This window comes from Gymnoscopelus microlampas (assembly GCF_963454915.1).
Source record: "Gymnoscopelus microlampas genome assembly, chromosome: 13".
NCBI lineage: Eukaryota > Metazoa > Chordata > Actinopteri > Myctophiformes > Myctophidae > Gymnoscopelus > Gymnoscopelus microlampas.
The window spans coordinates 20,458,199-20,469,032 of NC_139950.1; the positions used below are offsets into that span (position 1 = coordinate 20,458,199).

General features: G+C 41.2%; 1 protein-coding gene across 1 annotated transcript; it reads left to right on the forward strand.

The window, feature by feature from the left end:
• The first annotated feature begins 3,373 nt into the window (after nucleotides 1–3,373).
• znf518a (zinc finger protein 518A) lies at nucleotides 3,374–10,689 on the forward strand. Its single transcript, XM_084077160.1, has 3 exons — nucleotides 3,374–3,462; nucleotides 6,047–8,372; nucleotides 8,620–10,689. The coding sequence occupies exons 2-3, from the start codon at nucleotides 6,062–6,064 to the stop codon at nucleotides 9,321–9,323; spliced, it is 3,015 nt and encodes a 1,004-aa protein (XP_083933286.1). The 5' UTR covers nucleotides 3,374–3,462; nucleotides 6,047–6,061; the 3' UTR covers nucleotides 9,324–10,689.
• The last annotated feature ends 145 nt before the right edge of the window (nucleotides 10,690–10,834 follow it).

The following is a 10,834-nucleotide window of genomic DNA, read 5'->3' on the forward strand; positions in this document are numbered from 1 at the left end:
GTCAGATGTAGAAGGGTGTGGGGAGTACCAAGGATCCATAGATATTATTCTATTCTATTTTATTCTAAAATGTATTTATTTGTTCCAACTTCCAAAAACATTGACATCATTTATAATGCAAAAAAGAGTATTGTCATGATAGTGAGAAGCCATGAGGACAAGAAATTGGCCTTCCCAGCCTTTCACCCATGTGACAGTCGTCTATCTGTGTGCCAGGAAATCAAGTACCTTGGCCACATTTTTACTGACAATCTCCATGATGATAGAAATATCTCTAGGCAGTGCCGCATACTTTATGCCCAGGCTAATATGCTGCTTCGGAGGTTCAGTATGTGTTCAGGTCCTGTCAAGTGTGAACTTTTCAAAGCATTCTGCACTCCCATGTGTACAGCTTTCTAGTGGTGCACATACAAGAAAGGTAGCATGCGGAGGCTTAAAGTGGCCTACAACGATGCCCTGAGGATACTACTTAAGGTCCCTAGATGGCATAGTGCCAGTCACTTGTTTGTAACATGTGGAATCCACACTTGTGAGGCTCTCTTAAGGCACTCTATGTATGGATTCATGTCTCGCCTGGATGAGTCCCGGAACAGTATTATTGAGGATATAGTCAATCCTGGGAAGAGCTGTCTCCGGTACTCGTCCAGGCTGCGTAAACACTGGAGAGTCAGCCTCTATGTATGATTTTATGTATTTTTAAATGTTTTGTTTTGTTATTTATTTGTTGTGTGATATTTGTCTGGAATAAAGTTTGAATTTAATTGAATGTTTTTGGAATAAATGTTTGCCTGGGGGCACATAGTGGAAAACCTTCCTGTCTTTTTCTTCACCCTAGCTGCTGTCTTGCATAATAATATGCATAATATTCTTTGAAGCACCATGAGTTCAGCCAATGACCTAATCAGCAGCAGTACAGCCAGAACATTTCTGCATGTCCTTGAAAATGGAACAGGGACACAACTGGATATATAAGTCATTCAATCATTCAATAAGCAGGCTGGTCAAGTGTCTATTATAGTTTCTAAATTGTTTCAGGAAAACAGAGAAGAAAGCTACACATAGGCCTACAACCAACAGTCCCGACAATAATTGAAGTATTCTTTCAAAGAGGATATAGGTACTGTATAGCTAAACAGCAGGTGTCTCAAGTGAATTTGGAGCACAACAAGTGTGCTCCTTGGAGCATAGAACTCTGCCAGGCCGGGTTGCCTACTCAGGGCTGTGTCAGTCGTGGGGTGTAGCCATCAGGACACGAGGAAGCTGTGGGGGGAGTCTGTTTCTACATCAGATGGTGTTACTTTGTGCAGAAATGTCTGCCTTCTGCTAACTGTGTGTGTTTGTGGTTGGTGCCCCTATGGGCAGTGCTTTTGGAGGTGCGCTCAACAGAGGCCCCTCATGTGATTCCAATTTGGGGTTGATTGGATGTTGCGTTGAAGATATAATGACGTTTTTGTAAGAAATAGGCCCCGGCCCACCCACAATTTTGTGAATCTAATTACAGGCAAACGATATTGGAGTATGAAAACCTACGGTTCAAGGGTTAAGGGTTTTTCCTTATGTACTGAGAATGTGCATGCAACGTTTTATGGCAATCGAACGCTTGGTTCATGATTTATGCTTTGTGGCATTTCTTGCGAAACAGCCCCTCCAGCAAATAAGTAAATTGTAGTCAATTGGAAAGGAATCTGAAAAATCTGACAGATACATCTCGATCAGATGACTACAGAGATAATGCGCTAGGACGGATTAGCCATTGGGCCAATGGGGACAGGGCCCAGGGGTCCTTTGGGGGAACTGGGCCACGAGGCCATCAACAATTTACTTGGCTGTAAAAATGTGAATGCGGAATATTTGTCTTCGTTCATTATACGAACATTGTAACTGTAATTAAACCGACATGTATAAAGGATAGGCATAAATAATCTTTGAGCTTCAGCCTATGCCTTTTCAATCAACCAGAAATAAATTGATTGGATTGGATTGGATTGCGTGTGTGCGTGTGTGATGTTTTGTGAAACTGCCATCTAAATCTAAATCTACTAAAATGAAATCTATAGGTCACCAATGAAATATGTGGGCCCTCCTCTGTATATACAGCAGTGATTCTCAAACCCAGAGGCTGGGATTGACATGCAAATGCATGCACATACTGTACTTTAGGACGGTTACAGACTGTAAATCCATATGATAAAAAGTGTACAGGTGTTTCCTCGACCCACACATGCCTTAAAAAGCTGCCCGAGCCGTGTGTTTGTGTGCTGTGCCAACCTGACTGCCGTTGTGGGTAGTGCACAGGGGTGGGGTGGGGGTTATTGGCCCAGGGGCCTCAGTTATCCGTCCCTGATAATATGTACCTTTTTGCGTGTGTTTTGGACAAAAATTGTAGTAGTAGTTGTAGCAAAAAGTGTGTATTGAAGAAAACGTGAATTGACGGAAAATCCTTTTTTCTTTTTACTGTACGACCCATTGTGTGGAAAAGCCTGGTGGTGACACTGCAACCTATGGTTAAAGAGTTAGCAGCCAAAAGTGAAGCAGCCTGTTATAGTGCCAGGTAGAGGTTCTTCCTTGGCCTACTGGGAGTGAAGTGCAAAGTGAAAAGTTTATCATGGATTGGTCCGGTGGTGCTGGAGATGAGTCTTTCACAGGGGACAGGGACATAAACATAATCTCTGCCCTGGCCTGGCAGAGAGAAACGTTTTTAGGCCTACTTGCAGGTGTTTTACTTTTAGTACCTGGCTGCAAAATAAGACTTGGACGTGCTGTGCTTTGCAGTGGTGTAATAAAAGCACAGGCCTACTTGAGTACATTTACTCAAGTAGGCCTACTGTACTTAAGTCAAATGTTGAGGTATTTTTACTGGAGTATTTCCAATTTCCAGTACTTTTATTTCTACTCCACTACATCTCAGAGGCAAATATTGTACTTTTACTCCACTACAATCATTTGAAAACTTTAGTTACTAGTTACTTTGTAGATTTTGATTATTATTACAAAACAACCTCTTCAGCCCTAGGCCTCAGCCTATATACATTTCGGTCATTTGAAAATAGTAAATCTACAAGCTCACAAAGCATTGGCATTGTGAGCTTGTAGATCTGCTATTTTCAAAAGATTTTTATACGTTTTATACATTTGAAACCAGTGAAATGGGACACTCTGCATAATGAGTACTTTCTATGTTTTGGTACTTTAAGTACATTTTGATACCAATACTTTTGTACTTTTACTGAAGTATATTTTAAATTCCGTTCTTTATTTACTTGTAACAAAAGTATTTCTATATTTGCAGTATACTTTTACTTAAAGTAAAACATGCGAGTACTTTTCCCACCACTGTGCGTGCGTGAGTGAGTGAATGAGTACTACATTAAAAGAGCTCCCAGTCTGTAATCCCCGGATGATGAAAAAAAAAAACATCATGGCTGCCACTCGCTGAGCTGTCAAGCTCTCTACAAAAGAAAGGTAAAAACCGAGAGAAGTCATTAAATAACACAATCCCGTCGTCAATCTAGCCATTTAACCCGTGCTTCTCTGCAGTGGCGACGTAATGCAAGCGAAAAGACTGAAGATCGATTTTGAAAATCGCTTTCTATTGAAGTTATTTCGTCTCTTAAGCTCTTTGCGTGTGTAACGTTAATTCAAATCACTCGTCAAGTAACGTTGATCGGTTAGATAGTTGCACTTCTTCCACTAATAACTACTTATTTTATTTTTTGTTGCAGCGATCGGACGATGGTGTGGTTACATTAGCGACATTTGGTTACGTTTAACTTTTTTGAATGAATTCCGAGGGGCATTTGTTCCACGTATAGACGCGACAATAAAGGCAGTCTCATCACTTTGTTATGGTCAAGACACATTGCTCACAATGGCCGCGCATGATGCGCTGATCTAGTCTGTCTGCTCGTGCAAACTTTAATCAACAACAAAGATACTTAATAACCACTTTAAACCCCCAGCATCGGTGTTGTGGGGGAAGCTTTATCGCTGAAAATAGCCGATCTACAAGCTCACAACGCGATGCGACGCATCGCGTTGTGAGCTTGTCGATCGGCTATTTTCAGCGAAAGCTTTCCCCACAATAACAGACACCAGAAAATACACTATAGTATTGAGCCCCGAGCGACTCCGGTTAACCCGTAATGGGGGTTTAAAGTGGTCAAGTTGCGCGTTTTTTTGTTATTATGTCCCGTTAACTGTTACTTTAGAACTGAGTTCGTAGCTTTTACGTTGCTTTTTAAATCGATCAAGTGAAGGCAACGCGAACAGGTGTGTTTTGTGTTCAAACATTTCCTCCTCATGAGAACAGAACCGTTGTTTATTTAGCCTCTTTGAATCGTAAAACATAACAAACACAAAGATGTCTCAGCAACAGGTGGACTCCGTGCGAAATGGCTTTTAAAGTTTTATTTTTATTTTTTATGAATGCAGCAGTCGCTGCATGGAAGGAACTAACGTTATTGCAACCAGATTGTAAATATAATTTGATTGATTGAATACTTTATCAACAGTTTGCAAAAAAAGCACAGAAAGTATAGTTCTAATACACAAGGATGCTAAAAGGATATTATTGTTTCCATTGGGGGTCCTGTATATTCAATTCATTGAAACATTTAGTTACAGACAAATGTACAATACTAATTGTATGTATGTAATCGTATTGATTTTGTCTTAATAGGAAAGGAGACCTACTTTTTGCTTGGTTTTGAATATATAACTAATACTATTGTATCAATAGTGTCACATAGTAACAACTAGGCTATTACGCATACATACCAAATACTACATTGAATATATCTTTGTCACAGCCATAGAAAAGACAGGATTTCATGACCAATATGCCTAAATACAATGCTGAAGCTGCAGAATTTTAAAAACACAATTTGATAATGAAAATCCTCTCAAATTCCAGATAAATAACACCAACCACAAGAGCCACAGATATATTTTGTCATTTAAGCACATAAAACTACTTGACCAAGGTCTCCCAGGGGTCTACTTGGTCCCCTCCTTTTTTCCCTCTACACCAAATCTCTTTGGTGAAAATAGCCGCCTACAAGCTCACGAGTCACAAGTAAACGCATGTGTTGAGATGCGCTGTGAGCTTGTAGATTGCCAATTTTCTGAGATTTGTCACTGAATATTGGGCTATAATGACATGCCCAGAATAGGGCTGCTAGTGTTCATGTGTACAATAACATGTTATTGTACACATGAATACAATAACCTGTTATAACCATTATTTTATACTTTGGCTATTCAAAAATGGCAGATATACTGAGCTTGTAGATCTGCTATTTTTGAAAAATCGTGAACATTTGTGCAAATCTTTGAATGTATATTTTTGTAAAGCGAACATTTGTAACTCAAATCTTTGCTTCTTGAAGGTCCCTGGATTTTACAAATGTTCGCTTTAAAAAATATCTATTCATAGATTTGCTCACATTTTTCAAAAATAGCAGATCTACAAGCTCATAGTGCAGCACTACAGTAGGTGCCGCACTATGAACATATATATCTGCTATTTCTGACGAAGCCAAAGATATCTAAAATGACAGAGATGCGTTGCTGGATTGAATGGGTTAATATAATTGGTCCACACTAATCCTCATTATAAAATGGCACCATTTCTGTCTTTGCATCTCTGCATCTCATTGTTGGGCTCTGGACTGTTCAGAAAACTACCTACCAATGATAATTGATGGTGATTCCAAGCAATAGAAACTACAGCCTTTCTCTCCCTGGAAAATTGGCATGCTGAAATTGAAGCCATCGTTTTTGAATTGAGAACATGTTCTTTTCTTGTTTGAAATGACCAAACCGGCCTACTAATGATGTCGGTAGGCAGGTTTCTGAACTGTCCACAGCCGTCTTCTGAGACACGGATCGAGTAGACAGAAATCGTACATCTTATAATGAGCATTAGTGAGGAGGACCAATTATTATGAACATGGGTGAAGTGGTCCTTTACTAGTAATCTTCTGTGTTGTTCTTGTTCATTGTCTATTTTCCTGTTTCCTAAACACATTTTCTATCATTCTTACAGAGGACCTGAATAGACATGGATTCTGTAGACGTTGGTGCAGAGGCCTCTGCTGGAGACAGTAGACCGGTTGTCAATAAGAAGAATCAAGACTGGCACAAACGTCTCCGCCTCAGGAAGGCTGCCGTTCAGCCCCCAGCTATGCAAAGTCAAGATAAGCATGGACCAAAGAAGATAACAGAGGAGTGCGAGCAAAATGCAGAGTGCCCTTCATCAAAGAAGCCCCCCCATAAAGCTCAGCAGAGTCAACACAGGACAACCGACAGTGGAAATATACTCAGGTTCAGATGCTCTCAATGCAAGGACAATTCGGAATTTGTTCCCAGTGAGCTAGTGAGACACTTTAAGGAAACTCACAAAGCCCATTCGCCAGTTTTTCCTTGTCAGATGTGCAATTTCTCCGCACATGAATTCTCCTACCTTCAGGTTCATCTGTTAAGCCACAAGGACACTTTCTCAGGCTGCAGCATTTGTAAGGACAATGTCCAGCGCACACTTGCGGAATATAGCACACACCTAACCATGCATCACAGCCAAAATGGCAAATACTCATGCAAAACATGTCAGAAATTCTCCACGGGGGATGTACGGGTGTTTTTAGAGCACACATGTCTGCATACCTTGACCCTCGAACAAGGCGGTGAGATTGTTCACACTGGTCGTACCTTCCGTTGTCAGTACTGTGGCTATGAAGACCATCAAAAAAAGCTGATTACAAAGCACATAAACACCGTCCATGCTGACCAGAGTGGCGACAAGAGAATGAAGGAGGTTCACTCTGTGACAGTCAGACCCAATGACAATATCTCAAAAAGGAACCACAGATTGACAAGAAATACAGCAAGGTGGCTTTCACAAGACTGTCTCTCACTGCCAGGGAGAGAATTCTTGGACAAGTACTGCAGTCTGTCCGATCCAGCAAAGACTTTGGAGGAGACACAGCAGTTTCTGGTGACATCTACAGTTGGGGAAACGGGAGGTCAGAAATGGACCAAAGCTCTGCAGACTGTAGTGTCAAACGTGCCCCAAGATGTGAGTCCTCACCTAAACACAGAAAACTGTATAGTAACTAATTCTGGATTTCCAAACAGCAGCCAAGACTTTACTGTCCTTACAGTCAAGAACAAGATAACAGTACCTCAGAATGGTACTTATGCAAAAGGGTTCAGAATGATGCCGGCATCAGAAAAGCAAGACGCTGTTCACTCTGAAAGTGCCGATGTTGATAGCCAATGCCCCCTTGACACAAATGGATGCCAGTCAAACTTAAACGATCAGCCCCACTGTACAGGAACTCAAATGGCTCTGAATGATGATGCTTCAGTCACAATCCAAAATGAGCCATCACAGTGCAGTCAACTCCACGAAAATAGAGAAAATCGGGTGACGGAGGTTGACCAGGCCCCTGAAGAACACAGGAAAAAACGCGAAGAGCCTCAGAGTATAAATCCATGTGAAGATCGAATAAATGTGTCTAGTGAGCCGAAACTGAAGAATGAGAGAGGGGACAAGAAGTCTGTTTCTAAAGCTCGTCCTACAAATAAGGGCAGAAAGTGGATATTTACAAGAAAAAGCAGAGCTAAGAAAAAGGATAAGCGATCGCCAGGACTAGGCCTGAAAATAGTCTTGAAGAAGAACCCAGTTAAGGATAAGCAATGGATGTCTCAAAGCCCACTGTCTCTCTTAGGTAGTGACCTGCTGGATAGCGCCTACAGACTACCACACCCTCATACGACTTTGGAGGAGACACAGCAGTTTCTCCAGAGTCTGTCGGCAGAAAATGGCCAGAAACAATGGATCAAAACTCCCATGGCTCAGCAGCTCACCTCTGAACCCGTCGCACCTACATTGCACGTGAAATCGGAAGACCCCCTCGCGAAATCATGCGAACCCTTTGACACAAGCCAAAGTGTGGCCAAAAACAAAGTTTCACTTCCCCCCAGTTGCACTACAGAGCCCATGGGGTTCAAGATGGTGGATGGAAAGAAGCTGCTAGTACTTAAAATGATACCATCAGCAAAGCCAGGGATGAGTGGTGAAACGAAGCAGCCGTCACAATCCATTGAAAAAGAGGTTGACAACAGCAGCTCAGCTGGTGGGACATGCCTGTCAGCTTCAGAGCATTCTTCAATGATGGCACCAAACGGATGCCCTGAAAATGTTCCGCCTCAAAACTCAGGTGTCAGTCATGGACCCTCAGGAGGAAGTGAGGGTGGCATGGTATGCCAGGTGTCAGAGAGAGAAGAAAGTTCAGTTGTCAATGAGACGCTTGGTGGGAATTATGAAGCCAAGTCTTCCCCTGTTCTTGAACCCCCAATTACACCACAGGGTAAGAAGCAAAACTAAATCCATGGTTTCTCAAGACTGATGTTTACTGTGAAATTTAAAAACTTGACGAATGGCAATTATAACAAAGTAATGTTTGTGTATTCTGTAGCACATTGGGTGTGAGAAATGTGTGTTACAAATCAAATGTTATAACAATAATAATTATGAAGAAAGAAAATTGTATGTAGATGCCTACATTCCATAATATAATGTGACCATTTTTCTTTTTTTCTCCACATAATTTTCAGTGACTCCCTCTGAAGATCTGGGCCTCCCCATTCCTTCCCCAGAGCAGAGTGACCAGAATGGCCAAGGGAAGAGAAAGAGAGAGCTGTCTGCAGACTACTGTCCGAATCTCCTCAGGAAAGCCAACCGAGCCTCTAGCCAAACCATCCAAGAGGAGCCCTCATCAGCCACTGTGAATCACTGGCAGCCAGCCCCAAAAGGTGTGGAGAGGACCCTGACACTATTGCCCCTAAATCCAGCTCAGCTGGTAAAGCGTCCAGTGGAAGATCAGCCTGTGGTTGTGCTAAATCATCCAGACGCTGACAGCCCCGAGGTGACCAACGTCATGGAAGTCATCCACAGATACAAAGGAGAGATCCAGAAGGTTGTACTGTCACGTAAAACACTGAAAGCTCTCTCAGCCACAGATGGTGAGAATACTGACCCGACAAATGTCGAAAATATAGCCGCTGGACATGCGTGTCTGGAAAGCTCTGTGCAAGAGAGGTTCGTCTTGAAATTGAGACTTAGAAGAGTGAGTCTGAGAAAGTACCAAGTGGTCAGCACAGCAGCTCACAGCAGCGATGTTCCTGTGAGGTTTCGCTGTTGGTTCTGTGGCAGGGTTTTTGCGAGTCAGGAGGTATGGATGCGCCATCGGCAACGGCATTTGATAGAGGGTGAAAGTCCAAACTGTGAAAAAATCTTAAACGTCGCCCACACTGGATAATAAAATGACAACAAAAAAGTTATTTTTGCAATATGACGAAAGAATAATGGAAAAAGTAATGGTCACGGCCTCCTTATGTTTTAATGTCTTAAGAATGGTTAATTATAAGATGAATACAGAGAAAACCATTGTTAGGATTCCTGGAGAGTTCAAATACTCAGGGTAATTTAAACATTTTCTTCTGTTCATCTTCCAGTCCCAGTAGCTTCACACAAACTTTTTTTCTCGAGTAGTTATGATTTAAAATGTCTGTGATGTGGGATTGTCGTCTTCATTCTTTGTATTCTTTTATATGTTGTCTAAGGAATAGCTTTGTTATTTAAGTTGAATTAAGTACACTGTCATATGGAATCTTTAATAGAACACTGTAATATGTATATTTGCCATACCATCTTGGGTTTTTATGAAACCGTTTATATACGGGTAGGCTATACAGTGTGGTAGCTAGATATTTATGTTTTTGGAATGGGACACCAAGGCCCCCCACGTTACTCAGCTATACCAAAAGTGTGTGTTAAGAACATCTATAAGCTGTTTTGAGGTTTATTTATGATTTTTCAGGTCTAGCATTTGCATTCTTTCTCCACGATTGGCCATTAGAAGAGTCAAAGTGTTTGTCAAATTTTGTATGAACCCCAAAATATATAGTATTACCTTTTTATGGCATATTTTCCAGACGAGTTCAGTGGAAATAGATAGTCCAAAGGATAGAGTTTATTTTTAAGCTAATCTGTGGTATGTGATGTCAGTGAATGACGAGTATAATGTGTACATTTTGTAAATCTGTTTTTTAAAACGCAAATAGGCTTAGATGATTTGAGCTCCGTTTCCTCAATGATCCTCCTCTCGTTTGACTTGAAATGCTAATTCTGTTTTTTTAATTGCACTATGAACGGAGGATTTATATTTCCCATTACCTCACCTTATCAGGCCTAAGCCTTCTGACAATCTCAACCTGTGTCCTACTGCTGCTACACATCTCCTTAAGCCTGATTTGTACTTGATTGTGCACAGGTGTAACGTGCTGAAAAGAACTGACCTACAAGTTCACTTGTCGCATCCATGACGTGAGCTTGTAGATCTGCTATTTTGGGCTCGTGACACTGGTGCGCAACCAGGTATAACTTAAGCATCATGTAGCCATGACCCATACTGTAGGTATCCAGAGCAAGGGAATTATGGCCTGTGTATGTCAGTCTAGGACCATTGGACAAACAACCAAATTATGCGGATGTAATGTAACCCAATTTTCTGAGTGCACATGTCGGCATAAACAAATAGCTGTGTATATATTTTTCAGTTAAGATAAATATATATAGTATATTGTATTGTACAGTCTAACTAGAGGTACTGTAAGATATCCTGAGAATTCATTTTGTCCACCAAGTGCCTAGTAATTTTGTTATGCAATGAATCTGCATGATTATGATAGCATTACTTGTTGAAAAGATAATAAATGTATTTAGTTTGTCAATCTGTGTTGTGCATTTTCTGATCATTGAACAAGGGTG